Raw genomic sequence first — 21,996 nt, 5'->3', positions numbered from 1 at the left:
TGTGTAAGTCTCTAGGTCCATCCATGTCTCTACAAATGACCCAATTTTGTTCCCTTTCATGGCTGTTGTTGTTTAGTCACTAAATTGTATTTGACTCTTTGTGACTCCCGGGACTACAGCATGCCAGGCTTTCTTGTTCTCCACTGTCTCCCTGAGTTTGCTCAAACTCATGTGCATCGAGTCACTCATGCAATCTAACTGTCTCATCCTCTGCCACCTTCTTCTGCTGCCCTCAATCTTTTCCAGATGAAGGAAAGCATCAGCAGGGTCTTTTCCAATGAGTCGGCTCTTCACATCAAGTTGCCAAAGTATTGGAGCTTAAACATCAGTCTTTCCAATGAATATTCAGGATTGATTTCCTTTGGGATTGATTGGTCTGATCTCAAGAGTCTTCTCCAGCACAATAATTTGAAAGCATCAATTCTTTGGTGCTCAGCCTTCTTTATGGTCCAACTCTAAGTTCTGTACATGGCCACCGTAAAATGCATAGCTGTGACTATATGAACCTTTGTTGGCAAAGTGATGTCTGTGCTTTTTATGGCTTTTTTATGGCTTCAGTTCAGTTCAGTCCTTCAGTTGTGTCTGACTCTTTGCGACCCCATGAATTGCAGCACGCCAGGCCTCCCTGTCCATCATCAACTCCCGGAGTTCACCCAACTCATATCCACTGAGTCAGTGATGCCATCCAGCCATCTCATCCTGTCGTCCCCTTCTCCTCCTGCCCCCAATCCCTCCCAGCATCAGAGTCTTTTCCAATGAGTCAACTCTTCGCATGAGGTGGCCAAGGTATTGGAGTTTCAGCTTCAGCATCAGTCCTTCCAATGAACACCCAGGAATGATCTCCTTTAGAATGGACTGTTTGGAACTCCTTGCAGTCCAAGGGACTCTCAAGAGTCTTCTCCAACACTACAGTTCAAAAGCATCAATTCTTTGGTGCTCAGCTTTCTTCACAGTCCAACTCTCACATCGATAGATGACCACTGGAAAAACCATAGCCTTGACTAGATGGACCTTTGTTGGCAAAGTAATGTCTCTGCTCTTGAATATGATATCTAGGTTGGTCATAACTTTCCTTCCAAGGAGTAAGTATCTTTTAATTTCATGGCTGCAGTCACCATCTGCAGTGATTTTGGAGCCCCAGAAAATAAAGTCTGACACTGTTTCCACTGTTTCCTCATCTATTTCCCATGAAGTGATGGGACTAGATACCATGATCTTCGTTTTCTGAATGTTGAGCTTTAAGCCAACTTTGTCACTCTCCTCTTTCACATTCGTCAAGAGGCTTTTGAGTTCCTCTTCAGTTTCTGCCATAAGGGTGGTGTCATCTGCATATCTGAGGTTATTGATATTTCTCCCCGCAATCTTGATTCAGTTTGTGCTCCTTCCAGCCCAGCGTTTCTCATGATGTACTCTGCATAGAAGTTAAATAAGTAGGTGATAATATACAGCCTTGACGTACTCCTTTTCCTATTTGGAACCAGTCTGTTGTTCCATGTCCAGTTCAAACTGTTGCTTCCTGACCTGCATATAGGTTTCTCAAGAGGCAGGTCAGGTGGTCTGGTATTCCCATCTCTTTCAGAATCTTATGGCTTAATGGCTTTCAATTGTATATGTGTACCACATCTTTGGGACTTCCCAGGTGGCACTAATGGTAAAGAATCCACTTGCCAGTGCAAGAGACATAAGAGACATAGGTTCGATCCCTGGGTTGGGATGATCCCTTGGAGGAGGGCATGGCAACCCACTCCAATATTCTTGCCTGGAAAATCCCCATGGACAGAGGAGCCTGGCAGACTACAGTCCATAGGATTGCAGTTGTACACAACTGAAGTGACTTAGCCTGCATGCATGCACACCATATCTTTATCCACTCATTTGTTGATGGACATTTAGGCTGCTTCCATTTCTTGGCTATGGTAAACAGTGCTGCAACAAACATTGCGGTGAATATGTGTTTTTGAGTTATGGTTTTCTCTGGGTATATGTGGTATAGTCACTTTAGAAGACAGCCTGGTGTCTCAGATGGTAAATAATCCTCCTGCAATGAGGGAGACCTAGGTTTGATCCCAGGGTTGGGAAGATCCAATGAAGGAGGGCATGGCAACCCACTCCAGTATTCTTGCCTGGAAAATCCCTGTGGACAGAGGAATCAGGCAGGCTATAGTCCATGGGGTCACAAAGAGTCAGATATGACTGAGCAACTAAGACAGGGAAGTTTGTTGTAAGGCTAGATTTACCATTTGACCAAGCAATTATATACCTAGGTATTTACCTAAGTGGACTGAAAACTTATGTCTGCACAAAAACCTGTATATAAATATTTACAGTAGCTTTATTTATAGTCACCAAAAACTAAATGCAACCAAGATGTCCTTCAACAGGTGAATGAGCAAACTGCGGTACATCTAGACAATGAAATATTATTATAAAGAAATGAGTTATCAACCCATGAAAAAACATAAAGGACCTTCAATGCACATTGCTAAATGAAATAAGCCAGTCTGTAAAGGTTATATACGGTATGATTCCAGTTATATGACATTCTAGAAAAAGGCAAAGCTCTTGAGATGATAAACAGATTTGTGGTTGTGCTAAGAGAGAATGGATTACAGTTGAGGAAAGACAGAGGCTGAGTACCAAAGGGGTGTATAGGAGAATTTTTATGGTGATAGAACTGTTCTGTATGCTACTTGGGTGGTAGACATATGACTATATGCATTTGTAAAAATCCATATGAATACATATCACAAGGAATAACCTTTAATGATGTATACAAGCAAAAGAACAAAGCAAAATATCAACCAGGTTAGTGGGAGATGCCAGGACGGAATGTAGACTGTGACAAATGAATGTATCTACATTATAAATGTGTGTAAAAACTGCACTGAATGGAGGTGTAATAAAGGAGTTATGTGAGCAACTTTTAACAAATGGTATTTTGACAGACACTATGAGGTAAAGCCAAAAGAAGAAAAACAAACACTGGACTGTAATTGGTAAAGTTGTTTCTCAAGGAGTAAGGATGAACAATTCTGGTTGTGCTATATACATGTATAGTATCAGAACTGAGCAAGTAAGCAAATAGTTGATGGATGGTAGGTTTCTCATGGTCAGAGACAGAAGTTAAAGATCAATAAGGAAAGAATACTATGTCTCCAACTGTGATCTACTGCCAAAAGGCTTAAGTATGAATTCATGTTTAGGTTAATATAGATGCTGATGAATAAATACAGACATAATTATAGATACATACGTGTATATGGTTTAAAATACATCCATATACTTCCTATTTCGTAGGTCTGCCCAGTTTAAGGGTTTAGAAGTAGCAACCCACTAAAGAATATACTGAACATCCAGATCTTGGTTTCTAATTCTCTTCCTCAGTGGGAAGAGAATGACATACCAAACTGGAAGCCCAAGGAAACGGACCCAGCAGGCAGCAGTATTTAGGAAGAAGTGAACGAGACCAAGAAAGTGGGAGAGTGCCAGGAAGGACCCAGAAATAAAGAATGTGGAGAAGAAGGTGGTCAGCAAAGTATGCTGCAGAGGTCACATGGGGCAGAGGGCTGTTACCACCAAGAAGTCACTGGAGATGAAAGAGTAGCTCTGGGGAAATGGGAGTACAGGCTTGCATACACTGAGGAACAGACCACAGAGGGGACAATGAGGAGATGCAGTCAGTGAAAATACTAGGAGGAGGCTGATGGCACCAGGGCTGATGGGACCTGTTGATGAGAGATTGTCTGTGTTTTCCCCACAGGGCCATTAGAAATGTTTTCTTGAGAAAAAATATATAACAGGTAACATACTACTTCAGAAATACACTCCAAAATTATGGTTGAGTCTAAGTGCTAAAACTCAAGGTTAGAAAATTCACTACTTAGGATTGTTTTATATTGAAGATCAACATTTATTTAAATATAATGTTTTATCTTCATACATGGCATTAGCATGTTTGCATAGAGGAGAGTGTATGAGAATTTCATCATGTTCTTATCATAACCTATGTTTCAGTTTCACACTCATATTTTTTTGCTCAGACTCTCTATTTTCTTTTGTCTGACACCTATAATGACAGAGGGCATAACTTATGCTAACAGTTGCTTATTCTTTACAAGAGAAGTTCAAATATGACCCTAATTAAAGAATTTCCTAATACTTCTTCCTTGCTAATAAGGAAATCCCCAGACATGTCACTCAGACTTTCATTTGTGGGCATGCTTACACACGCTGCTACTGCTCTCTTCTCACCATCTGGAAATACCATTTGTCACTGGGAGTAATTGGCTAATTTGCTGGGTTTGCCCTTTAAATGTTCCATGTTCTCCTGACACCTGTGAGTTTCATTTAGAGGTTTTCAGAGCTTTTTATTCAAAATGGAACTGTTTGGAAAGGTGTTCTGAAGGACTGATTTGACTACAGTATCCTTTAATCAGAAGACAACACTGTTCCCACACGAAAGGCACACAGCCTGAACTATGGGGTGTTCATAGTTCATAGAACTATGGGGTGTTCATAGAACTAGCAGGCTGACACTAGATATACTCATGACATGTTACACTCAGAATTTGTTGTACTCACAACCACAGTTTCAACCACAACAGGGAATCACTACAAAATGCTACAGCCACAACTTAGCATCACAACATGTTACCATCACAATTACAACTATAAAAATTTCCATCACTAATGATGAGTTATAACATCACCAGAACAGGTTACAACCACAAGTAATTTTGCCACATCAAGTCTGGCTAACACTGTCTCCATACTAGGATCAGATCTTGACAACATATTAAAATTAAAGGTTTAAATCTTTGCATGACTTGGGGGAAATGAAAAGTATCTGGCCTTGGAGGAGGGTATCACTATGAAGGGCTGACAGGAGGTGGTTTCTCTGTGGTGACAGTACAGTTCTGTGTCCTGACTGCAGTTACAGTCACTCAAACCTACCTGTGATAAAATGTCATCGACCCACAAGTGCATGTGTACACACACACACAACACACACACACACACAAGTATATACAAAATCTGATGAAATCTGAGTAAGGTCTATATATGACTTAATAACAGCAATGTACCAGTGTCGGCTTCCTGGTTTTGACAACGTAACTATAGTTTTGTTAGGACATCAGGAGAAGCTGGGTGAAGGGTACACAGGAATTCTCCTGAACAATTTATTTATTTAGTTTTACAATTTCTTGTGAGCCTTAAACTATTTCAGAATCAAAAGATATTTTAAAAGATATTTGACTTGCTATGGGTGTCTTAAAAATAATTCTTCTCATGATGAGATTCGCTCCTCCCATCCCAAGAGTGACAGGCTCCCCAGGTTGGGAAGGTTGTGCCCAGCAAGTCCCCTGACTTCAGGTACAATAACTAGTGCCAACTGGCAAATGACATCTGCTAGTATGGACACATTATCCTGTGCAGTGCCATGGCTTAAGGAACATCAGGGGAAATATGTGGCTTTTCCAAATAGTCTTATAAATCCACTCCCCCGCCGCCACTGCCAACAGCTGCACAGCCTCCATCATTCCAAGCGAAGCCCCAGAGGCTGGCTGAGAACCACTCTCCCAACCTGGCTGCTGTGTAATCCTGTCTTTAGTGAGAATAAGCCATTTGGACAAATCGATGCTCCTACCTTTACCCTTGTCAGGTTTGTAGTCACCACCCCCTACTATGTCTTCAAGATCCTTGTCTGAAAAACCTGGAGAAAATGAAACACACATCTCAATTCCCAAAAACATTTATCAGTGACTAGAAATCTGTTACTTAATGTTGTCTAACATACCCAGAAAGTGATTGCCACTGAACAGGATTTGTGATGAATGCGGTAGGCAAGACTCTCAAGGGGCCCCCAGAATCTCTCCCCCACAGTGTATATACCCCAGCATCCCCTGACTTTGAGTTCGGGGGGACCATGCATGGGATGGCTTCACCCCATGCATATAATAGCTGATATTATATGCTGAAGTGAAGGGACTCTGTAGTAACCTGATCAGTTTGACTTCCCATTAATCAAAAGGGAGACTTTCCTGGGGGGCTTGAACTTAATCAAGTGAGTCCTTCAAAACACAGCTGACCCCTTCCTGAGGTCACACACTAGAAGCAATAGACTGTCTTCCTCTCCCTCACCTCTACCCCTCTTCCCAATTTCCCTTCTCTCCCCATCTCATCTCTGTTTTTCTCCTGGTGGCTTTAAAGAAGCAAGCAACCATTCATTCTAGAACTGCAAGGATAATGGCTCTCTCCCAATAAGCACATGAGCTTGATGACAACCCAAGCTCAGCTGAGACCCCAGACCCAGATAACACTATGACTGCAGCTGCCTGAGGCCCCGAAGAGAAAACTCAGCTTACGTGTTGCTGAACTCCTCACCAAAGGAAACCATTTGTGATAATCTGTTATGCAACAATAGAAAACTAATACAAGGAAACCAAAAAAGTTATTTTATTATAGCTCAACCATTGAGTACACATCTTTTAACATTCTGTGTGATGAAATGGGAAGCATGCTTAAAGCATTTCTGTTCCACTCCAAAGTCCTATGCTGCTGCTAAGTCGCTTCAGTCGTGTCCGACTCTGTGCGACCCCATAGACAGCAGCCCACCAGGCTCCCCCGTCCCTGGGATTCTCCAGGCAAGAACACTGGAGTGGGTTGCCATTTCCTTCTCCAATGCACCAAAGTGAAAGTGAAGTCGCTCAGTCGTGCCCGATTTGTAGCGACCCCATGGACTGCAGCCTTCCAGGCTCCTCTCTCCATGGGATTTTCCAGGCAAGAGTACTGGAGTGGGGTGCCATTGCCTTCTCCTATGCTACTGTTAAGTCACTTCAGTCGTGTCCAACTCTGTGCGACCCCATAGACGGCAGCTCACCAGGCTCCCCTGTCCCTGGGATTCTCCAGGCAAGAAAACTGGAGTGGGTTGCCATTTCCTTCTCCAATGCATGAAAGTGAAAAGTGAAAGTGAAGTCACTCAGTCGTGTCTGACTCTTAGCGACCTCATGGATTGCAGCCTACCAGGCTCCTCTGTCCATGGGATTTTCCAGGCAAGAGTACTGGAGTGGGGTGCCATTGCCTTCTCCTATAGTTGTCTCAAAAAAGCACATGTGTGACTGTTTCAATTTTGCTTTGTATTAGTTGCTTTCTGTCATAGAAGATAACTTTTACTAGAAAGAAAGAACAATGTGCTAACTATGGTTATGGCGACTTGAGTATTTGGCAGATGCTTTCCTGAAAATGAATAAAATGGGGCTGTCCCTTTAAAGAACACCACTGGCAATATTTGTTGCCAGTGATAAAATTTCAAACAAAAAAGAGAATTTTGAAAAATCTATATCTACCACTGTGAGTTTAATAGCTTTCCAATATGTAAAGACTTTTTCTAATGAGATTGGTGGTGATATTAACAAATGTGAATTTCAGGCACTGCATAATGAAACAAGGCATTATTTGAAGCTCAAAAGACCTCAGAACATCAATATTTTCCAAATGACCAAAGTGTAATGCACAAAACCATGAATGGGTAAAAGTTCCATTAAAAAGTACTAGAGAGTCCCTGTGGAATTTAATGAAATAGAGTATGGGAAATTCATTGATATGGTTTCATATTCTACTGCACTTAACCTATAACAAACAACCAGTGGCCAAGTTTGGGTGTCTTATCAAAAAAATGATACTAATCAATGATTTGAAAAGTCTATTAAAATATTCTTCCCCTTACAACAGCATATCTGTTATGAGGCCAGATCTCCTTCAAATACACAACCATAACAACATATCACAAATGAGTCCATCAGGAAATGTGAGAGTCTAGCTCTTCGACTAAAATACACATTATAGAAATCTGCAAAAGGTACAATGATGCCACTTTTCCTCACTAAGTTGTCTTTTTATCTTGCCATAGTTATTTCTCATAAAAATGTGCTATTTATGTTAACATGTGTGTTTATTGTTGTTCATGTTTAATTAATTTTTCTGGTTTTAGGTTTAATATAAGATGATAAATATCAATAGATGTGACCTACATCTCAATAGAGATCCTCAATAACTTGGTGAGTCCTGAGACCAAAATGTTTGTCAGCCACTGCTGTCAGGTCCTGCTGGGCCTTGAAGTACCCCCAGGCCTGCAAGGCCAGGAGGAGTAGCTCCGTGGGCTATTGTACTTAAGGAGCTACACCTTGACCAGGAAGCTAAGGTGCTGGCCTGGGCCAACTTGGACTTACCTCCTCCTCCTATACTTGGCTTTTTGCGGTCATGATCACGATCATTTTGATCATCCAAGGCATCAGCCAAGTTAAAATCATCTTCTGCAGGGGGCCCTACAACATAAACGAGAAAGTCAGTTGGTTAAATCACAGGTCGCTCATTTGGACACCACCCCACAGCGAGCTCCATGGAATCCATCTTTTGTACCCTCCTCAGAACACCCGAGTTACCTGCAGGCTTTGCTGGAGCTCTGGTCGCTCCAGGTCTCCTGGTTGTGGTGGTGACATGATCCCATCTCTCTAAAAGGGGGAAGGGAGACAGCAAGAGGAGCACATTTAGCAATAACACACAGCAGCCATGGCATGGTCAGGAAGTCACAGCATGAGCTCCTGGTCCCTGAGTCCCCTCCAAGGCCTCTGAGGATGACCAAGAGATGTAGCAAGGTTCAGATGAAACAAGTTCTGCTCGCTTTTCTTCAGAGGATGGGTGGTGAGATGGACGTGATCCCACATTTGATTAATCTGATTAGTGGAGCTGGGACTTGAGCCCACATCTACAGGAGATGACCACATGCTTTAGGGGGTTCCAGAGCTTGAGCACAACCCCTGAGAGCTCCAAGCCTTGGTTTCCACCACTCTTAACCTGGTACTGCAGTCACAGATAACATCACCCAGGGGTGAAGCGACATTATGTTCCCAGTTGAGTATTGGAGTGTCTCATAAACTGAAAGTGGTTATAACACCAACAAAATATTCTATATAAGTGTGGTTACTACTAGGTCTTTCAGCTCAACCACATTCCTTTAAAATTGTGGACATTTCACATCAATTACATGACATGACATGCATAATTTTCCAATACTTTCTTTCCTTAAGCAACAAGATTATGCTGTTTAAAAATAGAATAAAATTAGAGGTAGTCCTAAGATGGCAGAAGAATAGGACGGGGAGATCACTTTCTCTCCCACAAATTCATCAAAAGAACATTTGAATGCTGAGTAAATTCCACAGAACAACTTCTGAATGCCGGCAGAGGATATCAGGCACCCAGAAAAGCAGCCCATTGTCTTCGAAAGGAGGTAGGAAAAGTATAAAAGACAAAAAGAGAGACAAAAGAGGTAGGGATGGAGCTCCATCCCGGGAAGGGAGTCTTAAAAAAGATAGAAGTTTCCAAACACCAGGAAACTCTCTCACTGCCGAGTCTATGGCAAGCCTTGGAACCGCAGAGGGCTAACATAACTGGGAGGAAAAATAAATAAATAATTAAAACCCACGGATTACGTGCCCAATGGCAACTCCCCCAGCGGAGAAGCAGCACAGACGTCTGCATCCACCACTAGCAAGCCAGGGCTGGGCAGGGAGGCACGGGCTGCATTGCTTAAAGACCAGCCTGAATGCCCCGAGGGCAATCTGAGGGAACTAACTTGGGCTAGCAAACCAGACTGTGGGATAGCTACTACGCAGAAAGCCCTAACCTAAGACACCATCAGGCCCACTCACAGAACAAAGGACTGAGCAGAGCTAGCCGGCTGCAGACCATCTCCCTCCAGAGACAGGCAGCCAGAGCCAGAAGGGGGCAATCAAGGCCAGAGCCAGAAGGGGGCAATCAAGGCCTCAGAGAGGCATTATCTACCAAACTGCAACCAGGCTTTGTTGCTAACTAAGACTTCTTGGGATTCTGGATGGTCAACATCCGCCTGAGAAGGTGCGCCAGTTGTACACCTAGAAATCTGACCAGCAGGGACTGGGAGGCGATAAGTCGCAGCAACTGTGCTCACCAAACACCTGGTCACCTGAGCTGCTCAGACCTAGGAAGGGCACAAAACGCAGGGAACCGAGTCTGTGCCTTTGAGGACTACCCGAGCACCTGAACCTGAGTGGCTTAGACCTGGGAAGTGCATACAACCCAGGGCCGGCCTCAGACAGTTCCCGGCAGAGCAACCTAGAGCCTAAGCAGTGATGACAGGGAAAGCACACACACCGTGAGTGGGGGCAAACACAGTGTGGCCGAGACACTGTGAAAACACGCCAGTGTTGTTTTTTTTTTTTTTTTAACTTTTAATTTTGTATTGAGGTATAGCCAATTAACAAACAATGTTGTGACAGTTTCAGGTCTACAGCGAAGGGACTCAGCCATACATATACATGTACCCATTCTCCCCCAAACTCCCTACACTAACTTTTCATTTTGCTACCAAATTAGTGAAACAAAATTTTAAATTAACATAACTAATGCTGGCAAGGATATAAGTTTATAGTAGATGGATAAAGAATATATATATATATATATGTGTATGACTTACATACTCTAAAGTGGGATAGTTTGCAGCGTCCCTCCCTCCCCACAGCACGACTGAACAAGTGAGCCTAAAAAAGTGTCCACCACCGCACCCTTGTGGCAGGGTGGAAATTAGACACCGAAAAGACCAGCAAACAGAAGAAGCTAAAACAGAGGGAACTGCCTTGGAAGTGACAGAGAAGAAATCCAGCTCTGGGCGAACACTGACACAAGCTTCCCTAACCAGGAAACTTTGACAAGCCACCCATACAACCCCACCCACAGTGAGGAAACTCTACAATAAAGAGAACTCCACAAACTGCCAGAATACAGAAAGGCCACCCCAAACACAGCAATATAAACAAGATGAAGAGACAGAGGAATACCCAGCAGGTAAAGGAACAGGATAAATGCCCACCAAACCAAACAAAAGAGGAAGAGATAGGGAATCTACCTGATAAAGAATTCCAAATAATGATAGTGAAAATGATCCAAAATCTTGAAAACAAAATGGAATCACAGATAAATAGCCTAGAGACAAGGATTGAGAAGATGCAAGAAAGGTTTAACAAGGACCTAGAAGAAATAAAAAAGAGTCAATATATAATAAATAAGGCAATAAATGAGATCAAAAACACTCTGGAGGGAACAAACAGTAGAATAATGGAGGCGGAAGATAGGATTAGTGAGGTAGAAGATAGAATGGTAGAAATAAATGAATCAGAGAGGAAAAAAGAAAAACAAATTAAAAGAAATGAGGACAATCTCAGAGAGCTCTGGGACAATGTTAAACACCCCAACATTTGAATCATAGAAGTCCCAGAAGAAGAAGACAAAAAGAAAGACCATGAGAAAATACTTGAGGAGATAATAGTTGAAAACTTCCCTAAAATGGGGAAGGAAATAATCACCCAAGTCCAAGAAACCCAGAGAGTCCCAAACAGGATAAACCCAAGGTGAAACACCCCAAGACACATATTAATCAAATTAACAAAGATCAAACACAAAAAACAAATATTAAAAGCAGCAAGGGAAAAACAACAAATTACACACAAGGGGATTCCCATAAGGATAACAGCTGATCTTTCAATAGAAACTCTTCAGGCCAGGAGGGAATGGCAGGACATACTTAAAGTGATGAAAGAAAATAACTTACAGCCCAGGTTACTGTACCCAGCAAGGATCTCATTCAAATATGAAGGAGAAATAAAAAGCTTTACAGACAAGCAAAAGCTGAGAGAATTCAGCACCACCAAACCAGCTCTCCAAAAAATGCTAAAGGATCTTCTCTAGACAGGAAACACAAAAAAGGGTGTATAAACTCAAACCCAAAACAATAAAGTAAATGGCAACGGGATCATACTTATCAATAATTACCTTAAATGTAAATGGGTTGAATACCCCAACCAAAAGACAAAGACTGGCTGAATGGATACAAAAACAAGACCCCTATATATGTTGTCTACAAGAGACCCAATTTGAAACAAAGGTCACATACAGACTGAAAGTGAAGGGCTGGAAAAAGATATTTCATGCAAATAGAGACCAAAAGAAAGCAGGAGTAGCAATACTCATATCAGATAAAATAGACTTTAAAACAAAGGCTGTGAAAAGAGACAAAGAAGGACACTACATAATGATCAAAGGATCAATCCAAGAAGATATAACAATTGTAAATATATATGCACCCAACATAGGAGCACCGCAATATGTAAGACAAATGCTAACAAGTATGAAAGGGGAAATTAACAATAACACAATAATAGTGGGAGACCTTAATAGTCCACTCACACCTATGGATAGATCAACTAAACAGAAAATTAACAAGGAAACACAAACTTTAAATGATACAACAGATCAGTTAGACCTAATTGATATCTATAGGACATTTCACTCCAAAACAATGAATTTCACCTTTTTCTCAAGCACACATGGAAACTTCTCCAGGATAGATCACATCCTGGGCCATAAATCTAGCCTTGCTAAATTCAAAAAATGGAAATCATTCCAAGCATCTTTTCTGACCACAATGCAGTAAGATTAGATCTCAATTACAGGAGAAAAACTATTAAAAATTCCAACATATGGAGGCTGAACAACACTCTGTTGAATAAACAACAAATCATAGAAGAAATAAAAAAAGAAATCAAAATATGCATAGAAACTAATGAAAATGAAAACACAACAACCCAAAACCCATGGGACACTGTAAAAGCAGTGCTAAGGGGAAGGTTCATAGCAATACAGGCATACTTCAAGAAACAAGAAAAAAGTCAAATAAATAACTAACTCTACAGCTAAAGCAACTAGAAAAGGAAGAAATGAAGAACCCCAGGGTTAGTAGAAGGAAATAAACCTTAAAAATTAGGGCAGAAATAAATGCAAAGGAAACAAAAGATACCATAGCAAAAATCAACAAAGCCAAAAGCTGGTTCTTTGAGAGGATAAATAAAATTGACAAACCATTAGCCAGACTCATCAAGAAACAAAGGGAGAAAAATCAAATCAATAAAATTAGAAATGAAAATGGAGAGATCACAACAGACAACGCAGAAATACAAAGGATCATAAGAGACTACTACCAGAAATCATATGGCAATAATATGGACAACTTGGAAGAAATGGACAAATTCTTACAAAAATACAGCTTTCCAAAACTGGACCAGGAAGAAATAGAAAATCTTAACAGACCCATCACAAGCACGGAAATTGAAACTGTAATCAGAAATCTTCCAGCAAACAAAAGCCCAGGTCCAGACGGCTTCACAGTTGAATTCTACCAAAAATTTAGAGAAGAGCTAACACCTATCCTGCTCAAACTCTTCCAGAAAATTGCAGAGGAAGGTAAACTTCCAAACTCATTCTATGAGGCCACCATCACCCTAATACCAAAACCTGACAAAGATACCACAAAAAAAGAAAACTATAAGCCAATATCACTGATGAGCATAGATGCAAAAATCCTTAACAAAATTCTAGCAATCAGAATCCAACCACACATTAAAAAGATCATACATTATGACCAAGTGGGCTTTATCCCAGTGATGCAAGGATTCTTCAATATCTGCAAAATCAATGTAATACACCACATTAACAAACTGAAAAATAAAATCCATATGATTATCTCAATAGATGCAGAGAAAGCCTTTGACAAAATTCAACATCCATTTATGATAAAAACTTACTGGAAAGCAGGAATAGAAGGAACATACCTCAACATAATAAAAGCTATATAGGACAAACCCACAGCAAACATTATCCTCAATGGTGAAAAATTGAAAACATTTCCCCTAAAGTCAGGAACAAGACAAGGGTGCCCTCTTTCACCACTACTATTCAACATAGTTTTGGAAGTTTTGGCCACAGCAGAGCAGAAAAAGAAATAAAAGGAATCCAAATTGGAAAAGAGGAAGTAAAACTCTCACTGTTTGCAGATGACATGATCCTCTGCACAGAAAGCCCTAAAGACTCCACCAGAAAATTACTAGAGCTAATCAATGAATATAGTAAAGTTGCAGGATATAAAATCAATACACAGAAATCTGTTGCATTCCTATACACTAATAATGAGAAAACAGAAAGAGAAATTAAGGAAACAATTCCATTCACCATTGCAACGGAAAGAATAAAATACTTAGGAATATATTTACCTAAAGAAACAAAAGACCTATATATAGAAACTATAAGACACTGGTGAAAGAAATCAAAGAGGACACTAATAGATGGAGAAATATACCATGTTCATGGATTGGAAGAATCAATATAGTGAAAACGAGTATACCACCGAAAGCAATCTATAGATTCAATGCAATCCCTATCAAGCTACCAACAGTATTTTTCACAGAACTAGAACAAATAATTTCACAATTTGTATGGAAATACAAAAAACCTCAAATAGCCAATGTAATCTTGAGAAAGAAGAATGGAACTGGAGGAATCAACCTGCCTGACTTCAGGCTCTACTACAAAGCCACAGTCATCAAGACTGTATGGTACTGGCACAAAGACAGAAATATAGATCACTGGAACACAATAGAAAGCCCAGAGATAAATCCACGCACATATGGACACCTTATCTTTGACAAAGGAGGCAAGAATATACAATGGAGAGAAAATAATCTCTTTAACAAGTGGTGCTGGGAAAACTGGTCAACCACTTATAAAAGAATGAAACTAGAACACTTTCTAACACCATACACAAAAATAAACTCAAAATGGATTAAAGATCTAAATGTAAGACCAGAAACTATAAAACTCCTTGAGGAGTACATAGGTAAAACACTCTCCGACATAAATCACAGCAGGATCCTCTATGACCCACCTCCCAGAATATTGGAAATAACAGCAAAAATAAACAAATGGGACCTAATAAAAATTTAAAACTTCTGCACAACAAAGGAAACTATAAGCAAGGTGAAAAGACAGCCTTCAGAATGGGAGAAAATAATAGCAAATGAAGCAACTGACAAAGAATTAATCTCAAAAATATACAAGCAACTCCTGTAGCTCAACTCCAGAAAAATAAATGATCCAATCAAAAAATGGGCCAAAGAGCTAAACAGACATTTCTCCAAAGAAGACATACAGATGGCTAACAAACACATGAAAAGATGCTCAACATCACTCATTGTCAGAGAAATGCAAATCAAAACCACTATGAAGTACCATTTCACGCCAGTCAGAATGGCTGCGATCCAAAAGTCTACAAGCAATAAATGCTGGAGAGGGTGTGGAGAAAAGGGAACCCTCTTACACTGTTGGTGGGAATGCAAACTAGTACAGCCACTATGGAGAACAGTGTGGAGATTCCTTAAAAAACTAGAAATAGAACTGCCTTATGATCCAGCAATCCCACTGCTGGGCATACACACCAAGGAAACCAGAATGGAAAGAGACATGTGTACCCCAGTGTTCATCGCAGCACTGTTTATAATAGTCAGGACATAGAGGCAACCGAGATGCCCATCAGCAGACGAATGGATAAGAAAGCTGTGGTACATATACACAATGGAGTATTACTCAGCCATTAAAAAGAATACATTTGAATCAGTTCTAATGAGATGGATGAAACTGGAGTCCATTATACAGAGTGAAGTAAGCCAGAAAGAAAAACACCAATACAGAATTCTAACGCATATATATGGAATTTAGAAAGATGGTAATGATAACCCTGTATGCAAGACAGCAAAAGAGACACAAATGTATAGAACAGTCTTTTGGACTCTGTGGGAGAGGGCAAGGGTGGGATGATTTGGGAGAATGGCATTGAAACATGTATAATATCATATGTGAAATGAATCACCAGACCAGGTTCGATGCATGATACAGAATGCTCGGGGCTGGTGCACTGGGGTGACCCAGAGGGATGGTATGGGGATGGAGGTGGGAGAGGGATTCAGGATGGGGAACACGTGTACACCCATGGCAGATTCATGTTGATGTATGGCAAAACCAATACAATACTGTAAAGTAATTAGCCTCCAATTAAAATAAATAAATTTATATTAAAAAACTAAAAATAGAATAAAATTAAAATAATGAAACCAAAAAAGAGACTATGCTATAACTATTCCTACAACTGGAGGTAGTAGAGAGAAATTAAATTTAAGTAATGGGAGAGGCAGAGATGAAACAGGTTTAGTTTTATACACAGGAATCACTCAATCATTAATCAATTACTCAGAAAAAAAAAAAACAGCAATAATAGAAACTAGTTGAAAGTACAAGGATTAATAAAGATATACTATGCAAATAGCAACCTTAAGAGAGCTGTAAGAGTGATACTATTATCAAATAAAATAGTCTTTAAGACAAAAATTGTTACAAGAGTCAAAGGGTAACATTTTATAATGATGAAAGGATAAACACAGCAGTAAGACAAAATTTTAAACATATGTGCCCCTTACAATAGAGTCCCCAAAATATACGAAGTAAAACATGACAAAATTGAAGGGAACATAAGACAGTTCAACAATAATAGTTGGAGATCTCAATATAATCCTTTCAATCATAGATATAACAAAAAGAAAATACAAGATTTGAGCAATACTATAAATCAAGAAGAAGGCAATGGCACCCCACTCCAGTACTCCTGCCTGGAAAATCCCATGGACAGAGGAGCCTGGTAGGCTGCAGTCCATGGGGTCGCAAAAAGTCGGACACGACTGAGCGACCTCACTTAGACTTTTCACTTTCATGCATTGGAGAAATAAATGGCAACCCACTCCAGTGTTCTTGCCTGGAGAATCCCAGGGACGGGAGAGCCTGGTGGGCTGCCGTCTCTGGGGTCACACAGAGTCGGACACTACTGATGCAACTTAGCAATAAATCAACCAGATCTACCAAACATCTACAGAACACATCCCCTCACGCAGGAAATACATTCTACTCAATTGCACATGGGACATTCTGAACCAAGACAGACCACATGCTAGGCTTCAAAACACATCTCAATATATTTTAAGTTTGAAATCATACAAATTGTGTTCTCCAACCACAGTGGAATGAAAACAGAAATCATTAACATAGGGCCATTTGAAAAATTTCCAGTAATATGGAAATTACATTGTACACTTCTAATAACAAGGGGTCAAAGAAGAACTCACAAAGGAAATCATAAAATACACTGAGATGAGTGAAAATAAAAACATAACACACTAAAACTTACATCATATGAAAGTAAATCACTGACAAAATGAAAAGACAACTTACTGAGAGAAAATATTTACAGATGATTTGATCAATAAGGGATTAACATACAAATATATAAACAACTCATACAGCTCAACAACAGAACAACAAACAACCTGATTAAAAAATAGTCAGAAAAACTGAACAGACATTTTTTTCCAAAAGAGGCATGTAGATGGCCAATAGACACACGAAAAGAGACATATCACTAATCACTAGGCAAATGTCAATCAAAACCACAATGATTACCCTCACATGTCATAATGGCTACCATCAAAAAGACCACAAAAAATTATTGGCAAGGATGTGAAGAAAAGGGAACCCATGTGCACTGCTGCTGGAATGTAAATTGGGGCAGCTGCTATGGAAAATAGTATGGAGGCTTCTCAAAAATCTAAAAATAGAACTACTATATGATCCAGCAATTTCACTCCTGTGTATATTTCAAAAAAAAACCCAAAACACTAATCCAAAAAAATAGATGCACAGCAATGTTCATAGCTGCATTATTTACAATAGCTAAAGATATGGAAACCATAAAAAAGAATGAAATGTAGCCATTTGTAACAACACAGAAGGACTTGGATGGTATTATGCTAAGTGTAGTAAGTCAGACAGGCACATACTGTATCACTTATATGTGGAATCTAAAAAATAGAACTAGTGAATAAAAAAAAAAAGAAACAGATTCACAGAGAATAAACTAGTAGTTACCAGGGGTAGAGGGAAGGGGGAGGAACAAGATAGGGGTGGGGGATTAAGAGGGACAAAGTGTTATGTATAAAATAAGCTACAAGGATATATCATACAACACATGGAATATAGCCAATATTATATAACAACTATAAATGGAGTATAACCTTTAAAAATTGTGAAGCACTAAATTGTACACCTGTAACTTACATAATATTGTACATCAACTATACTTCAATTTAAAAATGGGCAAAGCACTTAAGACATTTCTCCAAAGAAAACATACAAATGGCCATTGAGTACATGAAAAGATCCCCACATCACTAATTATCAGGGAAATGCAAATCAAAACCACAAAGAGACATCATCTCATACCTGTTGGGAAGATAACTATCAAAAAAAAAAAGATAAATGTGTTGATGAGGATGTGGAGAATAAGGAACTCCTTGTACACTGTCAGTGGGAATGTAAAATGGTGTAACCACTATGGAAAACAGTATGGAGGTTCCTCAAAAAAATTAAAATTAGCACTATCAAAAAATAAACAACCCAATCAAAAAAGGGGTAGAAGATCTAAATAGACATTTCTACTTCTGGATATATATCCAAAAGAAAGGAAATAAGGATCTCAAAGAGGTTCTTCCCTGAAGGGAAGGCATTGGGTATACTTAAATGTGAAGTGTAATGCCTACTTCAATGTGAAGGCCAAATCAGTAGATTGATTTTTATGGTAAGGGAACCACAAGTGACACATGCTATCATTGTGTATTTTTCAAAAAAAAATCTACATCATCAGTTTAGAGATAGTTTTATATCTATAATTTCCATTTGACTTTGTACCTGTAAAATGAATAAGTACAAAATAGACAACCAACAAGGACCTACCGTATAGCACAGGGAACTTGGCTCAATATGCTATAATAACCTAAATGGGAAAGTAATTTGAAAAATAATGGATATTTTTATGGGTATAAGTGAATCACTTTACTGTACACCTGTAACTAACATCATTATTAATCAACTATCCTCCAATATGAAATAAAATTTTTTAAAAATGAAGAAGTACAGCTTACCTGTCTAAATGAGGCTCCTTATGTATACCTTGTATTATGGTGATATGTATAGTTAGGAATACAGCTTCCCAGGTGGTGCTAAATAACCCACCTGCCAATGCAGGAGACATAAGAGATGCAGGTTTGATCCCAGAGTCAGGAAGATCCCCTGGAGTAGGAAATGGCAACCCACTCCAGTATTATCGCCATGACAGAGGAGCCTGGCAGGTTATAGTTCATAAGGTTGCAAAGAGTCAGACACCACTGAAGCCAACTTAGCACACACATAGTTCGGAAAGAGAAATGACATTACTGAAACCACCATTTGTGCAATATTTAGAAAAGCAATTGTGACTTACATATTATTAGCTTAAAACCCATGATTCATATAGCTCTTGTGTAAAAATTATTTCTTCTGGCTTGAAAAAAACATAGATGCTAAGGACTTGGGACTCTAATTTGTATTCATTTGATCTGCATGTCTATCCTTAAGCCATGCCGTAGCATCGTGATCACGATGGCTTTGTGGGACTCTACCCTACTATTCCCAGTTTCTGGAGGATCCTGGTTTCTCTGAAGAACTACAGGTGCCAGTTCAAGAGTATATGTTCCTTGTTATGTCTAGGGAACCAGCTGCTGCATCAGAGCCTGAGCCTGTGGTGATGCAGAGCATGATGTTGGATTTGTGTACTTTTTAAGACACCATTAACTTCAGATTTTCTAGTCGTGAGCCTTTAAATGGGATTTATTATCGTCAACAATTGAAATGAGCAAAGTCTAGCTACTTATCAAGGAATTAGAAGAGTAGGCCAAGGTCATCAAAGCAGTGAGCTCCTAAAATAAAGTCATCTGTTTCTGTGAAGCCTCGCTCAAAATGACAGACTTAACAAAGATTCTCTGATGCTCAGTGAACGTGGCCAGCAACACTGCACTCCTGCTGGGAGTGCCTCTTTGTAAGATGTGGCACAACCAAACAGTCAATAAGCTGGGCTGCTTCCCCTGGGTGGGGCTCTATGACAGTGTCAATGGCATTCGGAGAAATTTGGGGCACTCATAAGAAGCTTGATTTGGCAAAAGAAAAAGCAGATCCCCCTGTGAGACGATTGCACACAGAGTGAAAAGGGGAGAGATGAGGGAAGAGGGTGTGAAGGCAGGGGAGAGGGAGGGGCAAAATTCTGAAACCAACATGGTGAACCCTGAAAGTGTTACTCCAAGTGAAAGAAGCCAAATTTAAGTCTACACATTATATGACTCCACTGACATGTCCCAGAACAAGGAAATGCAGGGAGACAGGAAGGAGACTGGTGGTTGCCAGGGGCTCTAGGGGAGGGGAAGAATCAAGGAATCAGGGGGCACTAAGGGAAGGGAACAAGGTTTCTTCTAAGGTGATAAAATGCTCTAAAATTGGCTATAGTAATGGATGCACAACTATGTGAATACACCAGAAAAGACCAAATTGTATGTTTTAAATAGGTGAGTTGTATGGTATGGGAATTCTCTCTAAATAAAGCTTTAAATATTCCAGGAGCTTCCTCTTGTACTTATAATAAAGTGGTCACCATACCTGCTAACACCCTAAATGATCCAGCCCCTGCCAACTGCTCCTCCTTTTCTCCAACACTGTCCATACTCTAGCCACACAGGCCACCTTCTAGGCCCCAGACTCAATGAGGTTCTTTGCTGCCTCGCAGCTCTTAAACCTGATCCCTTGGCTTTGAAGGCTGTTTCCTTGCTCCTGCATATCGCCCTTCCTGCAAAAGGCCTCTACTGCTTAATCTAAAGTCGTCACCCCTATTTTGGGCCCTCCCTGTCCCATCACCCTATTGCATCTGCTCCAGTGCACTCCGTAACACTGGAGTGCACTGGATAACATAACATCTGAAATTGTTATATGTACTGTGTCCTTCTGGAGAAAAGAGCTCCCTGAGGGCAATGACCTAGTCCATGTGGCATGCCCAGCTCCTGGGGAAGTGCCTGGCAACGAGCAAGCACCCAGTAAACATTGTTCAATATGGATGAATGGATGTCACATACAAATACCCTGACCGAGGTGTCAGGGACTCTTTCAATAAGAAATATACAATGGAAAAAGGAGAAATGTTCTCCAACTGGAAAAACAACTAGGCCAAGGAGAGACGGATGGGCCTATCTCTCTGAAACCTCAGTCGCATGAGAAGCAAGCTAAGATAGAAAAAAATGGATGGCAGAGTGACTTGGTTTTAAAGGATGCCATTCCACCAAAGACACATGTTCTGGTGGTCCTATGGGTCCCAGACACACTGGCTAATGGGTGCTGATGAAGATCAGATGGGCTGGCACACAACTGAGAAAGGGACCGAGATATTAAAAAGTTCTCCATCAGGAAATTAACAAACTTACAAATTGGGGGTGTGTTTACATGTACTATGCTTGTTTTGTTGTTTGGTCGTGTTTGGTTTTGGAGATGTTAAACGATTTCATTAAAACCATCACTGTTATTAACTATATTGATTTTCCTGGGAATCTAAAAGGCCACCTGCATGTATAAGACTATGGAAATGCTCAGGAAAGGCCTGAGAATGCTCAAGGCTCTCACCTCACACCATACACAAAACTATAAATCTCTTAGAAGTTTGTTTTTATGTATATGGCCCATTTTGAGTTAATTTTTGTATAAGGTGTGAGGCAGGGGTCCAAATTTACTTTTTGTATGTGGATATCCAATTGTCCCAACACCATTTATTGAAGAGACCATTCCTTCCCTCGCTGAACAGTCTCAGCACCTTGGTCAAAATTCAACTGGCCACAGATATAATAGTTCATCTCTAGACTCTCAATTCTATTCCATTGAGTTATATCTACCTTTGTGATAAATACCAGACTATTTTGATTACTGCAGCTTTGTAGTAAGCTCTGACATTTGGAAGTGTGAGTCCTCTAACATCCTTTTCAAGACAGTTTTGACTACCCTGGGTTTCTTGAATTTGCATATGAATTTTAGGATCAGCCTATTTCTGGGCTCCAAAATCACTACAGATGGTGACTGCACCCATGAAATTAAAAGACGCTTACTCCTTGGAAGGAAAGTTATGAC

At 40.1% G+C, this 21,996-nt stretch overlaps 1 protein-coding gene across 1 annotated transcript in view; it reads right to left on the bottom strand.

Annotated features, from left to right (window-relative positions):
• CD99L2 (CD99 molecule like 2) overlaps positions 1-21,996 on the bottom strand; it is a 118,508-nt gene that overhangs the window by 15,337 nt on the left and 81,175 nt on the right. Inside the window, exons 3-5 of the mRNA XM_005889865.3 lie at positions 8,442-8,510; positions 8,229-8,324; positions 5,648-5,713 (exon numbers count right to left, since the gene is read on the bottom strand). Of these exons, the coding sequence (XP_005889927.1) occupies positions 5,648-5,713; positions 8,229-8,324; positions 8,442-8,510 (231 nt within the window). The remainder of the gene's footprint in view (positions 1-5,647; positions 5,714-8,228; positions 8,325-8,441; positions 8,511-21,996) is intronic.

This window comes from Bos mutus, chromosome X (genome assembly GCF_027580195.1).
Source record: "Bos mutus isolate GX-2022 chromosome X, NWIPB_WYAK_1.1, whole genome shotgun sequence".
In the NCBI taxonomy this organism is placed as follows: Eukaryota; Metazoa; Chordata; class Mammalia; order Artiodactyla; family Bovidae; genus Bos; species Bos mutus.
This window is presented reverse-complemented; position numbering and strand designations above follow the sequence as displayed.